Genomic DNA, 24,973 nt, shown 5'->3' on the forward strand with positions numbered 1-24,973 from the left:
ATTCTATAGGTGTACCTCACATTACTTGAACGGTCCATGATACTGCACTGTAAAGTGTGACCTTACAGGACTATAGTAAATAGCAGACGCAGCTATAAAGTACTACAACACAATAAACTTGTACAGAGGTAGGTAATCAGTTACATTTCCTCAGTTACATTTACTTGAGTAACCTTTTTAAAGAAATTGTACTTTTCAGAGTGATGTTGTAGCGGAATACTTTTACTCCTACTAAAAAAGTTGTGGTTACTTTTCCCATTTTTAATAAGTCTACAAGTGTCAAAAGCCTTATCTTGACAGTATGAAATGATTTGAACATTTGTGTTTCTTGCTGCACTCCTTCAGATATGTTTTAGTTTGTCACATTGTTGGTCTGTTTGAAAATACCAGATTTTGTGCATTATTTCATGTTTTATCGTTCAAATTACATTCACTTCATATTATAATTCAGATGTTAGTCCAGACAGTTAATCTTTAAGTTACTGTAGTAATCATTTCTTGGACCACTGAAGTAACGTTACTCTTATCTGCTGTTTCTGCACTTGACTCATTGTGACACACAGAGCGCGTCTCCCATGCCCGCTGCCCTACTCTCAGACAGCGTCCCTCGCCTTTCCTCTGCACTGCGCATGCGCCTTTCATCCTCCTCCTCCTCCTCCTCCTCCTCCTCCTCCTCCTCCTCTCTTCATACCTGCCGCCGCTCCAAAGAGGACATGCTCAGACGCGCCTCCCCGCTCAGAGCCCGCGCTGCTGCCGGTACCGCGGAGCCGCACCGCCCGTGACGCAGCTCCGTGGGCTTCGTGTGGAGGAAATCCGCGCTCCCGTCGCCATGCTTCGGCCTTGATCTTCCTTCCCCAGCTGCCTCCCGCCGGCCCCCCCGCCCCCTCCCTCCTGGTTCCCTCCGCACACCGTCGCCGCTCTTCTCCACCGCTTCTCCATCCGTGTGCGCGCGCGTACCGAGAGGCCCCAACAACATGTCCGCGCGAGACAAGAGGATCCTGACCAAAGACAGTGTCAGCCTGCTGCCCTGCTTCTATTTCGTGGAGGTGAGTGGGCATCACGTTCACACATTTTGGAAATAAATGACCGAATTATGGTTATCCAGGCGTAATTGTGTCCGTGCGTAAAAGTGGCGGGTTTCGCTGGTGCTGTTCAGCGTATATAGGTCAAGGCTGTGCAAAAGTAATGTGCATGAAAACGGGCGGAGAAGCGACTCTGAGCCAGGATTTGTGCATTATACAACACAAACGCGAGATCCGTAACGCAAAGAATCAGAATGTCACTTGGTTAAAACTGTTTGGTTCTTGGACTTCCTTTGATTAAGCTGTCAGTCCAAGCGCTTATCAAGAAAATGCCCATAGACTACAGCTATAACAGTAGACTACTCTCTGATGTGGTAGAGGCATCTTCTGATATGATTGACACCATATATTTGATGAACTGTCTGAAAGTGAAAGGATTGCACCAGAAAAGAAAGGAATGCTGTTGTGGAAATGGATATATTACATGGATTTTTATGACAAATATCCTCCATTAGCTATATTGAGGAGGAAAAAAAAACAACAAACAACACATTTTTTTGGAGTAAACGTGTATGGCTTGTAGCTCAGAGTTGATATATTTGTAGTAGTAGTTGTAGTAGTAGTAGTACCATAGTACCCAGGGACTGCAGATGTAAAGTAGCACTAGGTAAATCTGGTACAAATCATCTTTTCTTTCGTAAGATTAATGAATTTGTACATGGTCCCTGTGAAATAAGGAATAAAGAAAGTAAACCAAGCAACACGCATAGTCTGGTGTGTTAATACTGTCTTTCAAAAAATAAAATAAATAAAAACTTTGTGCTTATTAGGCTATGTATACAGTTTATGTATAATGGGGCGACAGTGGTTCAGTGATGCCCCGACTCGAAGGAGGATCAATTCCCTCCCGGACCAAGTTTTGTTGTGTCCTTAGGCAAGACACTTCACCCCACCTTTGCCTAGTATGAAAGTGGTGTGTGCGTAAGTGAATAATGACTAAAGTGGAGTGCTTTGGGTGGCTTCAAGGCATAACAAGTGCATTATTATTATTATTTTTAGTCATAAATGGAAGGTGTAAACTCGCATTCCATCATAATCTGTTCTAAAATTGTAATAGGTTGAGTCAATTCGTAATGAGATTTATATTTCAGCGTTACAAGTTGTAGTGGCCCAAATAAGTCTGTGATGATGTTGCAGTGTCACAGATGGAGGGTGTAGCAGATTGTGGATCGTAGCACTGCAAGGATTTAATAGGAAAAGAATGAAAGAGAAAGGATTACAGTTATATTATTAATAAAATAACCAGTATGTTTTTTTACAGTAGTAACAGTGCGTTTTGAGATTGTGGCATTCTTATTGTGGTCAGGAGGTTAAGAAAATATTAAGCGGTGGGCCAACAGTCTTTTTGTCTATTGAGGGAGGACTTTCTGCTGACATGATCTCCATTTATCGGGGAATCAAATTGTCGCCACAAGTATTTTTCACATGTTTTTTGATAATTGGCAACTTTTCTCTTACACTTTTTGAGGCGCAATGTGTGACGTCTCCTCTGCTATCAGCCAATAGTGCATCTGGAAATATTCTCATGCCTCAAACCCCGCCCACCTGCTTCAACTTTTGCCATGCTCCCAACCATGAGAGAAGATGTGCTGTGTGGAGTGTGGTATAAAGCTGGGTACTTGCGTCAGGGCTGTCATACTTTTTTAGATTCATCTTTTGCGTCTCTACCCTAAACTCTCTCTACCATGGAGCTTTTGTAAAATATGTGCACTGTAGGCAACTTTACTGACATAATAACCAAGACCAAAAGCTTCCGCAGATGAGGAAAACCAACAGAATAATAATTAGTTTGTGTGAATGTATGTTGTAATAGCGTCATTTCAGGAAATCTTTAACTAATTTATAAAGATAGACCCTCGTGTTGGTGGCATTACATTGACACAAAAGATTACTGCTTTGTTGTCTGTAAATGCGCACCATCTTCTAACACTCACATTATTCTTATGAAGCCGAACTCCAGCCGCTGTCTGTTTGTGTTCTGAGTGAACAGCTGTGTGGTGCTGCTCACTGATTGGTTCATGGTCAAAATGCATCAGGCAAACTCTTGGTTCATGACAGTGGTGTTTGTGCAAGAGTGCCAACAAAGCAGGTCTCATTGAGTAAAATATATTCTACTTATATTTTGAATTCTGTTTCATCCCTCGATGGAGACGTATGTTTTCACAAAAGAACGCACGCAGATGCTCTTGGCCCGTTACGTCATGGGGTTTCCTCTTGAAGAGTACTGTTTATTCTGGCAAATGTTCACAGTCAAAGATGAGTTAAAATTACATAAATATTCACTAAACTTCACTTGAGTAATTTTGACTAATTGTATTTATTTATTTGATAGATCTAAACTTCTTCCAAAAGGTTTTCTAATATCCAAATGGGCTTAGAAAGACACTTAAGACTAGGGCTGGGTGTCATTAAGAAATTGCTGATACGATACATACCTCAATGGCCATGATATGATACATATCCGGATACAGTCCATATATTTCATATTTATTTGACACAGTTCAGCAAAAAATAAAGGGCTTCAGCTCCTTACTTAACAATCAACCCCATTTTGGTGTAGATTACGCACTGGAAGAACACATCAAACTGTTGCATTGGTTATTGGTTATTCATCCATAGCCTATACAAGCTCAACATTTACTTGTACGAAGGGACATATGAAGTTTAACAGCTCTAAAGGATCACAACAAAACTTGTAAATCATGGCTGTGTTACTAAATGTCTTTGTTAAACACATGGCATATATCGATACAAGTGCTTACAATACCGATACTGTATCATCAAATTAAATGACACGATATGTCGATATTTCAGTATTATTGCACACCCCTACTTAAAACAGGCATCCTTATTTCAAGCTTTAAAAAAGTCATTTTGCAGTGAAGAACTTTTCCCACACAGTAACCGCCAGTTTTCACAGACTTTCTAATCAGATCATCCTCCTCACATCCATGGATTTATTTTATCTGACACGCTGTGATCCATACATCTGACCATGGGTGCACTCCAACAGCACCCATGTAGACACCCATAGAAGTCACGTGTGTGTGTAAGTGTGTCTGTGCTGCTTATATATGCTCCAGTTCACCAGAAGCCCACGGCACCCAGCAATTAACCACACCCATAAAACTCTATCTGTGAAGGACGCATGTGTGTGAGAGGACAGAGGGGGTGAGGGGGCAGAGGGGGTGAGAGGACAGAGGGGGTGAGAGGACAGAGGGGGTGAGAGGACAGAGGGGGTGAGAGGACAGAGGGGGTGAGAGGACAGAGGGGGTGAGAGGACAGAGGGGGTGAGAGGACAGAGAGGGTGAGAGGACAGAGGGGGTGAGAGGACAGAGGGGTGAGCGGACAGAAGGGGTTTTGAAACACTGGAGCCAGTCCCCTGTATTTTTCCTATAGCCGTTAGCATTCAAAATAATCCAGAGGTTGTCAAATGATACCAACACATCAACCACATTAAGGTGAGGACAAAGTCTCGTTTGAAGTCATTGTTGAGTGTGTAATTTAATGTCTCATTTTAGATAATAATTGGCCTGTAAAAGTGGCATCTGAGCTAATAGTTGACCCACTTTCAGTAGAAATTTCTGAACTTTTGTTTGTCCGGTAAACATTCTCTAAACATCCTCTTTTACATATTACTGTAGGAGACTAGATAAATGACATAAATATCATGAAATAAACATTTTTATATACTTGGGGGATTGGATTCACCTTTCTTTTATATGTGAAGGAATGTTCAATTTGACATAATTCTGGGTAGTAGCGATTAGCCAAGTGAAGAGTTATAGCGCAATGCAGATATAAAGTATTTTGCATCTATGAATGTGTATGGTTGAGGTGATCATGAGGAGTGGGTAAGGTGGTGGAAGCGTGGTGAAAGGCGGCAAGGTGAAGGAAAGGAGATGATGGGGGTGAGGGGGCTGAGGGGATGATGGGAGCAGTGTGATTTTGAGCTAAATTTTAAATGTCATAACATGGGATCTTAACACCCTAAGAAGTGCAGCTTGTGCAGTTCAAAGGACACACTAAGAGACTGTTGTGATATGAGATGTTTGTTTATCCCGCATCCATGGATGCCATGCAAGAAGCTATCTAAGAAGCTAGTTATGGACCTCTGAGATGCTACAGTCTTTTACAAAAAATGGTGGCAGCAAGTGTGGTGGTAGCAAATGTTTCCAATGGAAATACTTCAAGACCTTCCAGATATACTTTGAGTCAATGTCCAATCACATCAGCAACTGAAACAACAGAGCGGAGGAAAAATGAGGCTTAGAAGAGGCTTTCCTGTTGGGTGTCCAGGAGGAACTTGGTGAACACTGGACTCTTTTCTGTGATACTCGGACTGCAGGACACAGTGAAGGGACACCTTTGTCGAGAGGGCTATTACTCACCTCAAACTGCCTTGACACAGGATCTGCTGACCCTACCTGACCAGTCCTCCTGTTAAACTGCTCTGAGACCTTTGACTTACAAATGGGACTGAAAAGTGCAATATGCTGCTGCAGCTAAGTTTGTCTCTCTGGGTGAGGGTGATTAGGTGGTGATGACAGTGTGGTAAAGGTGTTGAGTGACTAACACTCACTTCACAGCAAGAAAGTCAAAGTTTAACTCTCTCGCTGGCCCAGGCCTTTCTGTGTGGAGTTTGTGGTCTCCCTTGGTCTGGGTGGGTTTCTTCCAGGCATTCTGTTTACCCCATTGCAACTGCAATTTATGTTTTAAAGGGCCCATATTACGCTCTTTTCTGATATATGTTATAATGTTGTTTCCTCATCAAAAACATATTTGGAGTGTTTTGTTTCATTCACCCCTGTGTACCACACAAATCCTGCATATTTAGACTGAGTTCTCTCAAACTGAAAACACTGTTCCCCCTTGTGATATCATATTGTAATACAAGAATTGCTTCACTGTGTTTTTAAACTCCATACACCTTCACTAGAATCACTTGGATACTTCCAGTCCTGCCTTTTTCAATCATTATTGAACAAAAGGTAAAAGGGATTTGTTAACTTATATAACTAATAATAAAGTGACACGTGTGTATGAAACAACACAACTCCAGGTATGTTTTTGATGAGGTAACAACATTATAACAGGGCTTAGAAAGAGTCAATGTTGCACAATATGGAACCTGTGATAACAGGATTCTGTTCACCTTTTAAACATGTCCAGAATAATTGACAGAAAGAAAGCTGAACTGAACTAAATCTAATAGAAGAATCACCTTTCAGAACATGTTTGTACAGATATAAACTACAGGGTTAGCAGTTTTATGCAGAATAAGACAGAAGATTTTGTTGTTTGTGGGGGAAATTTTGGAACTTGAAAAACTGTGGCTTTTGAAATTCACTAATTGTGTCCATTCAAATTGCAATTTTGATTCAGTTGTGCTGAATTGTGCAGCACTAATCTCTGTAATGAGGGACACTGAGGTGAGACAGAGTGATGAGGTGGTGACATGAGTGATAGGGAACGCTGAGCTCTCATAAAAGTGTAGTTTCCCTGAGTGTGGAGGTCCAGAGCAGCTGTGTAAAGTAGGTCAGCTACTTTAGCTGAACCTGTGATGAGGAGAGTCAGCCCTAGTCCACAGTACAGCAGAGAGACACAAGCACAGTACTGCAGTTACTCACGGCCCCTGAACACATCATGCAAGGTCTATTCAGTACAGCGCAGAGAGACCCAGCACAGTACTGCAGTTACACACAGCCCCTGAACGCATCACACAGGCTGCAGGTCTCCTCAGGACAGCATCTTATGTGATGGCACAGGAGGACAGAGCAGTTGACCCATAAACAGAAGGTTCTCACTTTAGATTGTGTTTATACTGTTGGTGGTTTTGCTGAATTGCACATCCCTACATGTGTATCACATCACAATAGCAAAAAAAAAGTTCAGTTCAGGTTTTAGAGTGAAGATCATCCAAGCAGCTTCTCATCCAAGCAGCTTCTTCACTTCTGTTCCAGTTCCTTCACTCTAAAAGTTGATTTTTTTCTTCTGCTATGGAGCATACCTGGATGACTGAGGGATGACACAGACCAGATCACAATATTCTATATCAGGGTGCAAAGTTACATAATAATTTGGGTTGATGTGACAACACAGCATTCAAGAATGCTTATAATTTCAAACTGAGTTGGAGAACAGGTTCGAGTTCTGTGGTGGAAATTCTGTGCTGCAGATTTGTTGACATGTTCTTTGTTCTTTATCTTCTTTCTTTTACTGAGATGATCCACATGAATCAAAAACTAGCACAAAGTTCAACATCTTCTCTGTCAGCATAAATAAACAGCAGTGAATTTCTGGGTAAATGTGAAGATGGAGAATTGTGTCCTCTGCATTAGAATGATCCTATTGTACAGCACTGAGACCAAAGGGTCACAGGGAGGACAGTGTAATTTGTGACATAATTTTCATTGTGAGAACAAGGTCTCCTGGGGGACTTCAACGCCCATGTGGGTAACGACAGTGACACTTGGAGGGGCGTGATTGGGAGGAACGGCCTCCCCGATCTGAACCCGAGCGGTGTTTTGTTATTGGACTTCTGTGCTAGCCACAGCTTGTCCATAACAAACACCATGTTCGAGCACAAGGGTGTCCATCGGTGCACGTGGCACCAGGACACTCTAGGTCGGAGGTCGATGATCGACTTTGTTGTCGTGTCATCTGACCTCCGACCGCGTGTCTTGGACACTCGGGTGAAGAGAGGGGCTGAGCTGTCAACTGATCACCACCTGGTGGTGAGTTGGATCCGCTGGCGGAGGAGGAAGCCGGACAGACCTGGCAGGCCCAAGCGTATTGTGAGGGTCTGCTGGGAACGTCTGGCGGAGCCCTCCGTCAGGGGGGTCTTCAACTCCCACCTCCGGGAGAGCTTCTCCCTGATCCCGGGGGAGGTTGGAGACATGGACTCCGAGTGGGCCATGTTCTCCACCTCTATTGTTGATGCGGCTGCTCGTAGCTGTGGTCGTAAGGTCTGTGGTGCTTGTCGCGGCGGCAATCCCCGAACCCGGTGGTGGACACCGGAAGTAAGGGATGCCGTCAAGCTGAAGAAGGAGTCCTATCGAGCCTTGTTGGCTCGTGGGACTCCTGAGGCAGCTGATGAGTACCGGCAGGCCAAGCGTGCCGCGGCTCGGGCGGTCACAGAAGCAAAAACTCGGGGTTGGGAGGAGTTCGGGGAGGCCATGGAGGAGGACTATCGGACGGCCTCAAAGAGATTCTGGCAAACCGTCCGACGCCTCAGGAGGGGAAAGCAGTGCTTCACCAACACTGTTTACAGTGCGGGTGGAGAGCTGCTGACCTCGACTGGGGATGTTGTCGGGCGGTGGAAGGAATACTTTGAGGATCTCCTCAATCCCACTGTCACGTCTTCCGAGGAGGAAGCAGAAACTGGGGACCCAGAGGCGGACTCGTCCATCACCCTGGCTGAAGTCACTGAGGTGGTTGGCAAGCTCCTCGGTGGCAAGGCTCCGGGGGTGGATGAGATCCGTCCTGAGTACCTCAAGTCTCTGGATGTTGTGGGACTGTCTTGGCTGACACGTCTCTGCAACATCGCGTGGCGGTCGGGGACAGTACCTGTGGAATGGCAGACCGGGGTGGTGGTCCCTCTGTATAAGAAGGGGGACCGGAGGGTGTGTTCCAATTACAGGGGAATCACACTCCTCAGCCTTCCCGGTAAGGTCTATTCCAGGGTACTGGAGAGGAGAATCCGACCGATAGTCGAACCTCGGATTCAGGAGGAGCAGTGTGGTTTTCGTCCTGGTCGTGGAACACTGGACCAGCTCTATACTCTCCATCGGGTCCTCGAGGGCTCATGGGAGTATGCCCAACCAGTCCACATGTGTTTTGTGGATCTGGAGAAGGCATTCGACCGTGTCCCTCGTGGTGTCCTTTGGGGGGTGCTCTGGGAGTATGGGGTCCGGGGCTCTTTGCTAAGGGCTGTCCGGTCCCTGTATGACCGGAGCAGGAGCTGTGTTCGCATTGCCGGCAGTAAGTCAGACCTGTTCCCAGTGCATGTTGGACTCCGCCAGGGCTGCCCTTTGTCACCGGTTCTGTTCATTATATTTATGGACAGAATTTCTAGGCGCAGCCAGGGGCCGGAGGGGGCCTGGTTTGGGAACCACAGGATTTCATCTCTGCTGTTTGCAGATGATGTTGTCCTGATGGCTTCTTCAAGCCAGGACCTGCAGCAGGCACTGGGGCGGTTTGCAGCCGAGTGTGAAGCGGCTGGGATGAGAATCAGCTCCTCCAAATCCGAGGCCATGGTTCTCGACCGGAAAAAGGTGGTTTGCTCTCTCCGGGTGGGTGGTGAGTCTCTGCCCCAAGTGGAGGAGTTCAAGTATCTCGGGGTCTTGTTCACGAGTGAGGGAATGATGGAGCGTGAGATTGACAGGCGGATCGGTGCAGCGTCTGCAGTGATGCGGTCGCTGTATCGGTCCGTTGTGGTAAAGAAGGAGCTGAGCCGGAAGGCGAAGCTCTCGATTTACCGGTCAATCTACGTTCCTACCCTCACCTATGGTCATGAGCTTTGGGTAATGACCGAAAGGACAAGATCGCGGATACAAGCGGCTGAAATGGGCTTCCTCCGCAGAGTGGCCGGGCGCACCCTTAGGGATAGGGTGAGGAGCTCGGTCACACGGGAGGAGCTCGGAGTAGAGCCGCTGCTCCTACACGTTGAGAGGAACCAGCTGAGGTGGCTCGGGAATCTGCTCAGGATGCCTCCTGGACGCCTCCCTAGGGAGGTGTTCTGGGCATGTCCCACCGGGAGGAGGCCCCGGGGAAGACCCAGGACACGCTGGAGGGACTATGTCTCTCGGCTGGCCTGGGAACGCCTTGGGGTCCCACCGGAGGAGCTGGAGGACGTGTCCGGGGTGAGGGAAGTCTGGGAGTCCCTGCTTAGACTGCTGCCCCCGCGACCCGGCCCCGGATAAGCGGAAGAAAATGGATGGATGGATGGATGGATTTTCATTGTGATTATAATTATTGTGCTGATCAAAAAACAAAAAACAAAACTGGTGTTCAGAATAATGTTGGTTACAACACTTGCTTTATTCAGTTGCAGGTGCTTTTATTGCTAAGAACTTCTAACTTGTCCCAATGGCGTCATATGCTTGTTTCCATGGAGATATATAAGTGTAATGCCATACTTAAAAACATTCAAGGCATTCTCATAGTGGAACCTTCACAAGAAAATTTTCACATTGCACTGTTTTGTCATTCAGTTTTACACAGCTCCACAGCGACAGGCTCCAGAAATAGGGAATGGAGCTCGAAGCTTCTGAGAGCGATAACGCAAGAAGCTAATTTGCTATTTACGCTACATGCTAACAATCTGTGTGGGCTGTGTGCAAGTTTACAAAGAGAGAGCCTTTGAGCGCATGATGTCTGGATTCTCAGGTAAAACTCTCCGCTACAGACTCACTTATTTTACTCGTCTTGATCGGTTTTCGCTCTGCTTCACCAAAAATAGCAGCAGCAGAATCCCGGTGGAGCGATTCCTCTATTTTCAGGCATGTTTTATTCAGCTGAGTGTTCGTGGAATTACCTCCAGCCCTCCACTCATCGCTCCAACTTTAGGAAAATGCAGACTCCTCATACAGCCCAGTATTCCTGTGGGACAGTACAAGTGAATGCAGAATGTTGTATCATAGGCAAGTGCTTTTACAAGGGTTAGGGGCTTCAACATGGCTCCAGTATTCTGTTTATAGCAAAACGATAGCTATTAAAGAAGACCTGTTTTTTTGTTTGCTATATAGCTATGATCTATGATACCTGTGAATTAGTATGTTATGATTTCCACAGTTTAAATCGCAATATTCATATTTATCAAATACAACTAAAGCTTAGAAAAGAACATGTTAATATATTGTTTTTGTGGAATATAGCATTTTCAAAACAATAAAAGGTAACATGGTGATCTAAATATGTTATATGTTAGCAGTTAATTCCCCATAGAAGTAAAATCCCCCCTCTTTAAACATTAAAGAGCTACATAACATCATCTGAACCCCACCGTAGTAGCTCCTCCGCCCCATGTTGTTGTTATGTCTGACCACAGCCCTGACCATCTGCCCGTGAGCTCTTCATTTGTTTATGGGGATCATGAATTCTCTGTGACACGTTCCATCAGCCACACTGCCATTCCCTCTGTCCCCATCCGAGTGTATTAGTCTGCTCATTGAACCACACGCAGCCAGGGACAGTTACAGTGATATCTGCGTCTTTATGTGGTTATAACCCTCTTCTCTTGCATCCTCTGCTCCATCTGACTCGCTCCTTTACTCAGCCTGTCAGTATATGCTTTATTATTTGGTTAGAAGCTCTTTGTCTCAGCGTATTAAAGAGTCTGTGAAGTAAACCTGAGAACACTTTTCAGGTCTCTGGTTGCCTGTATAAACCTGAAATAATAAAACCTAGCAATATCCTCCAGCTGGCTAATAAAAGTTCTATGCTCAAGGTTCTTGCCATATAATTAGAGCAATACAGCCATATTTGTTTTGATATAGTCAGAGCATGTGTGTCCCTGATTGGCAAATCTACCTGTCAATTACATCCATCTGAATTTGAGGAGACCAGACTCTCATCCAATCAAATAGGTCTTGGATCTGTATCCAGGTCATAAAAACTATAAAATGTAGAAATAGTAAAATGGAGTAAATGGAGTAGTAAATAGAGTAGTAAAGTAGTGGTTACTGTATTAAAGTAGTGGTTACTTTGGTTAATGTTACTGTAATTACTAGTGAATGACATATGATCTGAGATGTTCATTGTGCAGCCTGACAGCTCTTGTTCACACAGAGAGGATAGTTTTGTATATCATCAGTTAAATTCAGTAGTTCCAGGTAGTTGTGCACGAAAAATATATTCATAAAATATAAAGAAATTCATGTAGTTTTTTTTGTTATAGCCAGATCATGATTCGATTGTACCATGTTTTTCTCATTCATCTTTTTTTTGTATCTTTTATACAGTAAGAGGTAAGTAAAGCTACGTGCTGTTTCTGAAAGTTCACACTTCACTGTGATTGGTTGAATCCAGCAGTCACTCACTCGTACATAATAGAGGCTGACCAGTAGCAGTGTACTAAGTGACATCAGAATATCACAAATAACCTTTCCTGGCATTTGATGCTTCAGCGCTCAGGGTATCCTCACCTTATGCTATTTTCTACAACTTTTTCATTTTGTAGAAAACCTTTGAATCCAAAGGAAACTTGCCTAAACACATAGAAAAGTAACTCCTTTCAGAAATGCACATTTTCATACTAATATCCATCCAACAGTGAGAGAAGAATGTTAACCACTCTGCCACATGTCTGACACTGCTGTTTTCTCTGTGTCCCAGCTGCCCATCCTGGTGTCGTTCGTGGTCAGCCTGTACTTCCTGGAATGGACCGATGTCTTCAAACCGGCCAAGTCGGGATTCACCTGCCACGACAGGAGCCTGAGCCTGCCATACATCGAGCCCACGCATGAGGTCATCCCTCTGCTCATGCTGCTCAGCCTGGCCTTCGCTGGACCTGCCATCACCGTAGGCACAACACCACAAACATACAAACAAATCTTTACTTTTTATTTCTTTTTCTGTTTAGGTTTACTTTCTAGTTGGACACAGATATGGCGTTGATTTTTGTTTAATGATCTCCAGTATGCCATTAAACTCTATCTATCTGGCATTTATTCAATTATGGGTGTTCGACTGCTCCAAAATATCTTCAAAAACATGTATTGTTGTTAGCGGGGTCACCTTCAGATCTGACATGTGACTTGAGCTGTTTGACACTGCAGAGATAGATAAAACAGTAAGATCTCCATGGAGACAATCGGTGGGCCCTGCACTGGAAAAGTGACTTGAGTTAACTGAAATAAATGTGGATTATTCAGGTTTATGCCATTCAAACTCAAAAGAGTCCTGTATTGTCTTGCTTTCAAAATCCCCTGTTTTCACCTACCCCTTATCTCAACCTACTTTTCTGTGCAGTACTTGGAATTATTCAAGAAATTCTGACTCTGGGTCATATCTGGAGAATTCAAAAATGTCACTTAACTATTTTTCAACAATACAAACACATTAATGAAAATCTGCTGCTTGCTACAATATAAATGTCAGTATGAGGAGGTGGGGCTTCTGCATTCACTAGCAAGGACCATGCTACAACAATAGTATACGATAAAGATATTTATTGATAATATGAATATATGTGGAGGCTGGGTAGAGACTCAGGATGGGAACTCAACATGGGGCGCTCTGTCTCAGGTGGTTAGCCCAGCCGATTCAGGACCTCCTCTCTGTAGATGGTGAGGTCTTTGGGCTGAAAGATAAACAAGAGACATGGGTGGAATGGAGGGTCCTAGAGAGTGGAGACAGACGGTGTTGCTGGGATAGGCTTGTAAAAATAGGGCTTCTGGGTAACTAGAGGTGTGGTAGAGGTGAGACGTGGTTTGCTGGAGAGGAGGAGCAGGAGGAGGTTGAGGCGTGGTCCTGCTCCTGAATCTCAGTCATTCCTATTAGCTCCATGTTTTGAACAGAAAGTTTGCACCTGTTTCTATTCCTAAACTGCTTTAATCATAATACGTCTTCATAAGGAACAACATATTTTGTTCTTTTTGGACCTCTTTACCTGTCGTGGTGCATGTTCATCACAGCTCCTTCATTGGTTTGTGTCTGCTTGTGTCTTTCTTGGTGAAAAATTTAAACGTGTGCACAAAGCTAAACCTAGCTTTTGTTGCAGATCATGATCGGGGAGGCCATCTTGTTCTGCTGTGTGTCTCGGAGGAGAGGAGGAACTGAGGCTAACATCAACGCAGCAGGGTGTAACTTCAACTCCTTCATCCGCAGGGCCGTGCGCTTTGTCGGTACGGACTCTTTTTACACTCTCTTTAGTAGTCACAGTACTATCAATGCTCTCAGCTAATGGGGTTTAGCGTGTATAGGCTCACCTGCATTTCTCTTTCTTTCTCTCCCTCCCTCTTTCTCTCTTTCCCATCTTACATCTCAATCTCTCTGCCTGTCATGCCTCTTTATCTCCCTGTCTCACTCACCACATCTTTATTCTCTATCTGTCCCTCTTCCTCTCTTTCTCACCTCTCCCTCCTTATCTATCTATCCCTCACTTTTTCCCTCTTTTTCTGACTATCTATTTGTTGCACCCTGTCTCCCTCAACCACCCACCTCCTCCCTCTCTCATCCCCGCTTCCCCTCTCACTCACGCCCCTCTTCCTCCCTCTCTTGCCCTCCTCCTTCCCTCTCCCTCTCTTTCCCCCTTCTCTCTCTCCCTCTCTCTCTCTCTCTTCCACCTCTCTTCCCCAGGAGTGCATGCATTTGGACTGTGTGCGACGGCTCTCATCACAGACGTACTGCAGTTGATGACAGGAAGTCCCGCCCCTTACTTCCTGACCGTGTGCAAACCAAACTACACCAGTCTGAACGTGAGCTGTGAGCACAACCCCTACGTCCTGGAGGACATCTGCTCTGGGCCCGACCCAGCCGCCATCACCCAGGGCAGGTCAGACTCAAATACTGACAGAAAACTAAAACACTGTGCAGATCTTGGTACTTGGTAAATACATTCTATTCGTGCAGTGTGTTTGAATCATATTTACAGATTGAAGGCAGGGGCCTGTATAACTCTGTGGGAGATTCAGTATTATCTATACGTATGATCCACAAATGTTGAACCTTGTCAGCACTCGTTAAGGATTATTGCCTCATTCATATGATCTTGGAAACTCAGAAGATCGGGAAAAACAGGCTTGAACCATAGACTGCATAAAGAAGTGGACTAAGTGAGTGTGACGGCACCCATAGCGTTTGGCTCCAGTCAAATGAAATGAATCGAGGCTAACAGTTATAGGAGCGAATTTGGAGGCGAGTTCCACATTTGGAATTCCAACCACAAGTATCATAGCAACCAAAGATCCAATCCAGAGTGAGGCTGTTGAAAGCAATGCCTCTTCCTGCCTTCACCGCTAGTTTAGCAGGGATGGGCACTTATCTGTTATTATTGTTCATATCTTGATTCATGGATAAAATTGCAAAATAAAAACACCAGGGTCATGTAGAGCAGGTTAATACAAACATTTTAAGATGAAAATGATGAGGCCCAGTGCTGCAATTACAGAGGGAGGAGTAACATTTTTGATCACTTTGGTCTATGGCTTGAACACCAACTCAAGTTGAAATTCCAACCAGGAAACTGGTGTGGAAGCTCTGGAGTTTGAGGTCCTGAGTTTATGTCACAATAACAGGCCAGCATCAATACAGACTCAGAGATTTGGTTTTACACTGATGGTTTCCTCACACAGCCAAACACCAGCTTTATATTATAATTAATGAAGTCATCAGCAACATTGTGAAAACATATAAATCATTTATTTATAAGCAAAGAAGAAATAAGACATCTCCTCACATGGTCCTCCTATCATTACAATACACCGTTACAGTGCACATGTTTGTTATTGTTGCAGTAGGACTTTGGTTTTGGGAAGTCAGTTTTTTATGTAGTTATCTCTGAGTTTCTGAAATCAGATGAATACAGCACACTCCATAAACTTGTAATATTAATCTTATGCCATAAAGGTGCACTATGTAGCTTTTCTGGTGAAGGGTCTATCAGCATAGAGATGTTATTGCTGTCTGGAATGTTCCACTGTATGGTGTTAGATTTCATTATCTTGATTTATTCAATCATATGTGATACTTACTGTGAGCAGGGTCACCTCTCCATAGAGTTGACTTATAACTTGGCCTAGTGGAGTTTTTTCTGCATGGAGATAAGTGTGTTTAATGCCATACTGTGGAGCATCCTAGGCAATCTATAACATTTCCATACAGAGCAGGTAACAGACTCAACCATAAAAGTTACAGAATGCACCTTTTAAGTTCTTTCAGACAACAAGAGTCATGTCTTTGGTGTGGAATAATAAAACCAGTTTTTGAAGCTAAAAAAAGATGCTTTTTTTATTTATACTGACAGAGAAGACATTGAACTTTGCCACAGTGTTTTGTTTTATGTGGATAGTCCCAGTCATTATAGAGATATTAACCATAAACCAGGTCAACCTATGTGACAATTAAACAGCAAACTCCACTATAGACCTGTCCTCCAGCTAAACTTGATGTGTCAGTAGGGGGCAGTAGTGAGTGCAGTGTCTTTTTGGCTGCAGACTGTGGTGGACTATAATTAGCCTCATGCTTTTGGCACAGCTCTGTTCTGTAGCTCTGGAAAACAATGTTTCTAGTTCAACACAAATCATTACTTATGCTGAGTCTGTGGGGCAGCTGTAGTTATGGAACACACTCATTATAATGGGATGATTCTGTGGTATTTAAAGCTTACTATTTCACATTCTCTATTAAATATTAAGGTGTTGTGCTTTTGTTTATTTATATATCACTAAACAGCATCCCTTAGTCCTTAGATCCATTGGTTTCAGATAGAAGAACATGGGGTTCACGTGACATCCCTTTAGTTTAAACAGACCTGGAGGACGTGGAATTTTGCAGATTTGTTGACATGGTTTATGGTTAATATCTGTAATTACTAGGCCTATCTACATGAAAAAAAAAAAAAAAAAAAAAACTGGCACAAAATTCAATGTCTTCTCAGTAATTACTTCAGAAAGTGGTGCCATTACTCCAAAAAGGACTTTAAGCCACAATATTAATATGGCAAGTTTGTGGAGCCAGCTCAAACAAATAATGGTATGGTTCAGCATTTGTGGATCTTAAGGTTGGATATTTATTTAAAAAACAATGAATCTCCCATAAAGTTATATAGAGCGCTGCCCTCTAGCTCTATATAACTTTATAGGGTTTTATAAGATCTAGTCAATAACAGAAGTAGAAAAAAAAGCCGACTCTGCCCTCCATCTGGGACTATGACGTCATCACAATCTGAAAACCACCAAAAGCTGCCTCTTGCCCAGATGGACATTTCCCTGTTGATACTTTGCAACTGATGTCATCAACATTCCCTGGGGTTGTGATGCTAACTGGAGGCACTGCTCTGTCTGCAGCTCTGTCACTCAAGTTAGACTTAGGCTTTGTTTTAGCACAATCTCACCATGAAGAACTACAACAGATAAGCTGATTTCTACTGTTAAACAAGTCCCTCTCACCTTTTTTGTTGAAACTTAAACGCCTAAACAGGACCATGAACAGTCGTATTTATCACTAGCTCCTGAAACTGTGCTGTTTAAATCCATTTTGTCATTTTTCTTAAGGTTTCAGACCCCCAGAAACTTATTAGGCAGGGTTGGCTAATGTGTGCCTCTTGTCACCATGGAAACCACTGAACATTCCACCACAGACATACATGCAGGACCCCCCAGCGTGACACCACTGCAAAGTATTACTTGAATGCATTATGCTTTAATTAGAACTATCCAAAAGGCAAATTCAGAAATGTTGAACCTGATCATTTCTATTAGTGACTAGACCCAAGAACTCACTGCATTACAACAAAAATCTGCATTTTAGCAATATTATTTTAGCTGCCCCCATCTGTATTCAGTTATTATTGGCCAAAAGAATGTGGTGACATCATCTGAAACCCAGCAAAACGCTAATGAGGGAAGAAACCTGTATTCTTGTATCCATTGTGGCATTTTAACTAGAACTACTATTATAATTTTAATAAGATAGACTATTTTCAGCTAACCTCAGAACCTCCACAGAATCTGCACAGAAAAGCAGTAAAACAGTTTAGCCCCAGCGCTTTGTACATCTCCTCCATAGTTAGTGTGTGAAGCTGGGTGTGCTGTGTGGAGCTGATGGGAGCTGCTGTCAGGAGGGAGTGGGGGAGCACAGCAGAAGTAGGTCATGGAGCTCAGAGAAGAAGAGGCCAGTGCTCGGCTCAGCTCTGCCCAGAGGGAGAGGGGGAGAGCTGGGCACGCCTGCTGACGAGCCTGGGCTAAAGAGGGGCAAGGATCTGGTCAAGACTAGCAGCTAAACAAGGGCCGGCTAATATTTACAATCATTAATACAACAGGATCTATCCATGCTAGCCTGGTTTGCTCTGGCTGTTTGCATAATTCATCCATAAAGACTAGATTTCCTCTGTGCTCCTCCCTTCTGTCACTGAGTACGTATAGATGTGCTCGAGTATCCCGGTTATGATCTTTTTTTTTTTTTTTTTTTTTTTTTTTTTTGAGAATTCTGGTTTACCGTGTCCATGTATACGCAAATTTCTTGGTTATGAGAAACTAGGATACTCTCACTGGGATATTCTCATAGTCTTCAGGATACTGTGGCATGTAGGTGCAGTATCCTGATTACTCACCACTGGTGCTGTACTGAGCATGTGCCAACTGAAGTTACAAATAGAGTATGAGCTGCAACTTTCCCAAAACGACTCAAATGTCTTCCAAGACTAATAAACAAAATAAGGTTGTGTACTGTTTAATACAACGATCTTCTAACACCAGACTAACCTCTGTGACTGTCTGTGTTACTCTTGGACTAAATTGATGCCGCGGGACTCGGTTGTATTTTTCAGTTTTTAAAATGCCTTTTACTGAAGGTACTGTTTTTATTTAATATTTTTTGCTATTATTATAGGACTGCTTTTCAGAAGTACAGCTTCTCAAAATATATCACAAGATCATTTTCCACAATTTTGTGACTAATTTATATTGCAATATCTGACAAATCAAATTTCAAGACATTCATTAAAAAAGACTCTCTATATAATCCCCACTGTAGCAGCAGAACCACTGACATGCAGCCTCTCCTCCTCTTTAACACCATTCGTAATATACTCTTGTATTGAAATTTCATTTTTGCTCTTAAGCACTCTCTGTATCATAAATTTCTTCATTGTTGTTTTCTCTTACAGGAAGTCGTTCCCTTCTCAACACGCCACGCTTGCATCGTTCGCAGCCGTCTATGTTTCGGTAAGAACCACTTACTTATCAATGAGCTGAGAAAAAAAGATTTGTAAAAGCTAAAACATGTCTGCTTGTCATTAAATAGGAGGTATTATATAAAATATCTTGTTCCTTCATCATATTCTTGAAGAGGTTTTAGATGTCATCCATGCATGTTTGAGTATTTTTAGCGGCCTCTTCCCAGCCTTTAGGGCTGTGCCAGAACTCGAAAGATCGATAGATCGCAATCTGAACTTTGATCGATTTTGATGAAAAGGCAAGTGCATTTAATCGAGGACTACAGCCAATCCTCTGGCAGTAAGAGTGTGTAGTACTGAAGAGGAGTTACGCTTTCTTCTTTAAAGCTCTGAGTCAGAGCCACAGTCTCTCTATATCTCCTCACATGTCCACAAGTTTCAAGTTTCACAATTTTTGACTTACATGTTCACAATTTGAGGCCAGTCTTTCCCTCTGCCTCTCTGATCTAAACTCACCTTTTTCCCCTCTTTTCTCTTGTCTTGTGCTTCTTATCATTATAATCCAAGTTATGGAAAGTAAACAACTATTTTCTCATTTATGAGCAAAACTTGAGGTTCAATTTAGCACATGGGCATCGCACATGTTTTTGCTGATAATAATCAATAATTGATTAATTTATAATTATCAGTGCTATCAGCACGAAATAAATAGAAAGAAGAAGAACTGTAGTGATGGTACCTTGCTTTTTATGCTTGAAGTCCCCCTGTCTATGTTTTCAATAAAATGGAAGAAAATAAAAATCAATAAATGATAATATCGAAACTGATTTATGCCACTGATATAATAATCCAGCAGCAGATTTATACCAAACAAATCTACAAATCTAAATCTACAATATTGTAAAAAAATTAAAAAAATTAAAAAAACATGAGCTGAAATAAATAAATAGCACAGTGAAACACTTAATGAAACACTTTAGTAATTAGTTTGCATCTGTAATGAGTCATAGAATTTATTAAATCAAATCATATCATATTGCAAAAAGTAAAGAAAAATTTCCCAAGAGTGCAAAGAAAAAATACAGACAGTAAGTATTTCCACCCCAAAAAATATTGTTCTATCATATATTGAACAATATAGTAATTATGATGACAGACCTAGTTGTTGACTCCACAGACCAGACCGTGTTGTTGTGTTGTGTGCAGATGTACTTTAACAGCACCCTGACTGACTCGTCCAAGCTGCTCAAGCCTCTGCTAGTCTTCTCCTTCATCATTAGTGCCATCATCTGCGGCCTGACCCGGATCATCCAGTACAAAAACCACGCGGTGGACGTTTACCTGGGCTTCCTGCTGGGAGGAGCCATCGCCGTGTACCTGGTGAGACTTTGTGAGCCTGTTAGGGATGGGACTATAACTGTATTAAGGTAAACAAAGGGCCAAATGTATCAAGCGTTTATTGTGCTAAAGAGCTAATCATGCTAAAAGTGGAGCAAAAATCTGACGCAATTTCTCAGAGAGACGCTAAAGGAGACGCTGAATATGCAAAATGGGGTGTTTTTTTGGCAGCATGCGCAAAAGTGTAGGCGGGGGAAATGCAAATGACATTGTTTAATGGGTGCAGATCAAAAACTGTGTGATAATATATAGAGATTGGGTTTTTTTTTGTTTGTTTGTTTGTTTTGGGGGTTTTTTCATGGCCGATGCAGATAGCTATTTCTATTAATATAGTACATTAGTGAGAGAGGTGCAAACATTAAACACTTTGTGCAACTATAGGGCATTTGATAGTGGTTTTAAATGTGTTAAAATGACCCATAAAGACAGATAAGAAAATAACATGTTGTTTTCAAAGCAGAGTAATAAAATATCCTCTTTACCTATGACACTTTGGCCCTTACTTGACTCCCACTAGTCTTCCATTGATGCATAGCGTTCCACAGCAGCAACCCATCAAACTGGACTTTCAAGCATTTATCCCATGTCCTAAAGACTGCAGGGTCCAGTCACTGCATGTTCTATAGAGATCATCAATGAGGTCGATGCGTGTTCCTGTCCCTGCACCGCTCTGATCCAACAAGCATGGGTGATTTTGTGCATGTATTTCTGCGATCTGTCATCCCGTGTTTAAGTCCAAAGTGAAAAGGATAATGCCAGTAAACGTTCTATTCAGAGTTTTCATTACTCCCCATCAGACGCTCCTTTACTTCAGATGAGGTAAAGCCAACCTCTGAGAGGACTGTCCATGTACCCGGCCACATGTGTCCTCTGACCAAATGTGTCCTTTTTTCACAGGGCGTGTTTGCTGTGGGAAACTTCCAGCCCAGTGACGACAGCTGTCCTGCTCCTGTGCAGCCCCAGAGACCCCCCTGCTCCCTGCCCCACATCAGCCAGGAGGCCGTCATGCACCACATGCAGTTGAAGGCCATGGCCGGAGAAGCACTACTGCCCACCTCTCACTCTGAGGGTCTGCTCCACCGGGGCCTCCCCCAGCAGCGGCCTGACGACGGGCTTAAAGCTCACCCTGAAGGGGGCACTCTGTCCCCCCGCAGCACTCAGAGTAAAGAGGCCTACATGGCCTTCAGCCACACCCTGCCCCGCGTGCACACACCCCAGGCCATCGCCGCGTACGAGGAAGCCGCCCGCCGACATGCTGCCACCCTCCACCACGCCTCCATGGACTCCAGCCGCTCAAAACAGCTCCTGTCTCAGTGGAAGAGCAAGAACCACAAGTGCTCCCTGCAGGTTCCTGATTCTTTCTCCTCCTCCCTGGACTCGTCCTCAGGGCAGTCCTCACAGCATCCCCCTCACCACGGCAGCATGGACCACCTCCACCCCGGCTCAGAGCCGCCCGCCATGGGCCTAAATGGAGGCTTTGACTGTCATTCGTACATGTCCAAGCTAGCTGCAGGCACTAGCACAACCTTACCCAGTAACTGTAGTGGCATCACTGGAGGTGCCAGGATCGCCATGCAGTCCCGGCCAGGATCTTCTCAGCTTGTTCACATTCCAGAAGAGGCTCATGAAAACTACAACTCCTCCCCGAGGTCAATGCCCGGAGGAGCACCGGGCGACAGCACAGGCGCTGGTGCAGGGCAGGCCAATTGGCAGAAGGCTGCTGAGAAGACCTGCCGGACTATTGATGCTCCACCCAGGATTATGCAGGTGATCGCCATGTCCAAACAGCAGGGCCTGCTCCAAACCTCCAAGAGCCTAGACGAGAGCAGTATAGGCACCACCACGCCCTGTCAGGGCCCCCCACGATACAGAGCACTCACTGACCAAGACAGCTCCAGCATGTCCGGAAGCACAGGCGCCATTGTCCGAATAGAAGCCCATCCAGAAAACAGCAAACCCGTGATCCAGCCCCCTTCGACAGATGGGAGTGGGTCGTGGAGGTGGCGTTCCCTGGACCACGGCACAGGCACTCGGGCAGGAGCCACCCTGGAGCCCGGAGGATGCCCGGCAGGTCTCAGGCAGTCCTTTGAGATGAATGATCTGAACCGCGACTCTGAGAGCTGCGAGTCGGGCTCTATGGACAGGAAACGGCCTAATCACGTAGTCACCACCTCCGCTGCGGCCTGCACCCCTCCTGTAGTGACGGTGCACACACAGAGCACCTCGGGCCAGGCTGAGCAAAGGCCCCATCCTGCCGGACTCTCCACCATACGAGTGACTCCAGGAGATGGGGGGTCTACAGCGGGGGCAGGGGGAGAGAGTGCTTCTGAGACCCCCTCAGTCGCGTCCAGTCGAGAGTCCACGCTCCGGAGGAAGGCCAATAACGTGATCCTCATCCCCGAGAGGGCCAACAGTCCAGACAGCACCCGCAATATCTTTTACAAGGGCACGTCCATAACTCCAGCTTTTAAGGAGTAACTGTAGCAGCACTGTGGGTTCCCACACGTCCTGGAATATGGATTTAATAAAAGTAAATGAACAGGTTTATGGCGGTAACTGTTGCACTAAAAACCTGGTAGAAATGAGCCACTGTCAGTTCTAGTAAATTTGCAGCTAAATAGAAGACCCACAATTGACTATATCTGAGCAAAGGTGCTCAGCTTGTGGTTGATTTGTACATTCTGAGCCCATATTCCCTGTGGAGCAGTGTGATCCCTGCTGTAGCCAAATGGAGCGGTTCGTGTACATATATGTGATGAGCATGATTTTGTATGTTTACACCAAAGCACAACCTCCATGTGTAGTTTGAACAATCACTGTGTTAGCTCCTCCTACGAACCAGAGCAGGGCCCTGAAGAACAAAAAAAAAAAAAAAAGAAAAAACAGAGTATAGGGCAGAAGCAGACGTAGTAGCAGGTTAGGCTAGCCCCTGTGTGTGACCTTGCTCTCCACTCCCTAATACTTATTTAAAAAGATAAAAGGTGCTGTTGAAGACACCATGTGGAGTTCTTTATGTGGATAGCTGATGTTTTGTACAGTCTTTATGTACTAGTGCACAATGGAGATACTGTTGGAACCATAAGTGTGCTTAGCCTCCTCCTGTAGCGATGAAGTCCAAAATGCTGTGACTGCACTGAGCTGCGTGAAGCTAACCTGTCTGTGCACTGTCCTGAAATACAGACATGTAGAAACAGCTTTTTATACACACACATTTCCAAAAATGTTTGATATGAAATGTAGCTGACAATTCTGATTCTGACTGCTCTCAATGTCACTGCCAAAAGCTAACGCTACGGTGCACGGGGAAGTTCTCTGTTATTCAGGCTGTACTTTTGTGTTCACTGAACAAATCATTCACTCTTTATGCACAATATTATTTGATTTCAAAATCTGTCTACTTGCACTTGCTCCTCGCATAAGCATTTGTACTTTCAGAGCTAAGGCTAGCATACTGCCCAAAACATGTGTTCAAGTGAATTTGAATCCTGCCTGAGGAGTATGTCATCAACAGTGTAGCATTTTGTTTTTAGTCTAGCAGAAGGCCAATATGCAGCCATCGTTCTAATGCTATGTGGATATTATTCAGAGTGCTTCCATTATTCTGACAAAGTTTGGACCGCTTAGCAGAAGAACATGTTACATACATGTTCATGAGGGACTGCACACGGACCACCTGTGACTGCTGGTGGTATTTGCTGCTGTGCTCTTGCAGTCCACCTATCCACACGATAATTAAGAAGTTATGAAAGAAAACTGCAGGACTGCAGCATCCAGTGAAAATAGACTCCCACCAGAATTCACCCAGAGCTCTATAAGATGCTTTGGAATTCTTGTGGCCTCTCCACCACTGCTGCTCCGTGTGCAGTCTGAGCCAGAAGGGTTGAATACAAATCTAATGTTGGAACATCTTCAGTAAATCTGAGACAACTGTGGGAGTCAGAAAAAACAAAGAGTTTTTGTGAACTGAGCTTTTCCTCCATTTGAATATTGCTGAGGCTTTCAAAAAATGTTTTACAACTAGTTTCTCCACATGATCTCGAGTCAGACTTAAGTCTAGTTATATCTATCCTGTCAGTTAAATTCTTTGGTTGGTTCAGCTTGGGTCAGGTTGGGGGTGGTTTGTCTTGAATCGGGTTGTGTCACCTTGGGACACATTGGGTCTAGTTGTGTTGGCTTGGGGTTGGTTCGGCTTGGGTTGGCTTGGGTCAGGTAGGTTCTGCTTGGGCCAGTTTGGGTTGGGTAGGTTCAGATTGGTTCGCCTTGGATCGGGCTGTGTCAACTTGGGTCAGGTTGTGTCAGATTGTGTTGGCATGAGTCAGTTGGGTTGGTTCGGCTTGGGTCAGGTTGGGTCTAGTTGTGTCAGCTCGGGTCGGGTTGGTACTCTTCAACAGTATATATCCATCTCCTCATTCACAGAAACTCTCTTGTCTGACCCCAAACCCTCTCAGTAAAAACAGCTGTGGTTTGGCCCAGTTTTCTTCAGATGCACACAGTACTTAGCCTGTAAGCACACACAGCATTCTGTTGATGTAGGTTCCCGGGGTAGACCTGGGTCACATGTGAGTGCCATGAGGTTTTTACACACCGTGTTTTATAACAAAAAGCTCTCATGAAAATAGACTTTTGTAAAAGACTAGTTGTTGGTCAAAAGTAA

The 24,973-nt window shown here is 44.1% G+C and overlaps 1 protein-coding gene across 1 annotated transcript; it reads left to right on the forward strand.

Annotated features, from left to right (window-relative positions):
• The first annotated feature begins 974 nt into the window (after positions 1–974).
• Positions 975–22,797, forward strand: LOC117388317 (phospholipid phosphatase-related protein type 4). Its single transcript, XM_033985831.2, has 7 exons — positions 975–1,046; positions 12,420–12,605; positions 13,807–13,930; positions 14,385–14,580; positions 18,913–18,970; positions 20,128–20,301; positions 21,217–22,797. Exons 1-7 carry the CDS (start codon positions 975–977, stop codon positions 22,795–22,797), a joined length of 2,391 nt encoding a protein of 796 aa, XP_033841722.1.
• The last annotated feature ends 2,176 nt before the right edge of the window (positions 22,798–24,973 follow it).

This window comes from Periophthalmus magnuspinnatus, chromosome 20 (assembly GCF_009829125.3).
Source record: "Periophthalmus magnuspinnatus isolate fPerMag1 chromosome 20, fPerMag1.2.pri, whole genome shotgun sequence".
Taxonomy (NCBI): Eukaryota; Metazoa; Chordata; class Actinopteri; order Gobiiformes; family Gobiidae; genus Periophthalmus; species Periophthalmus magnuspinnatus.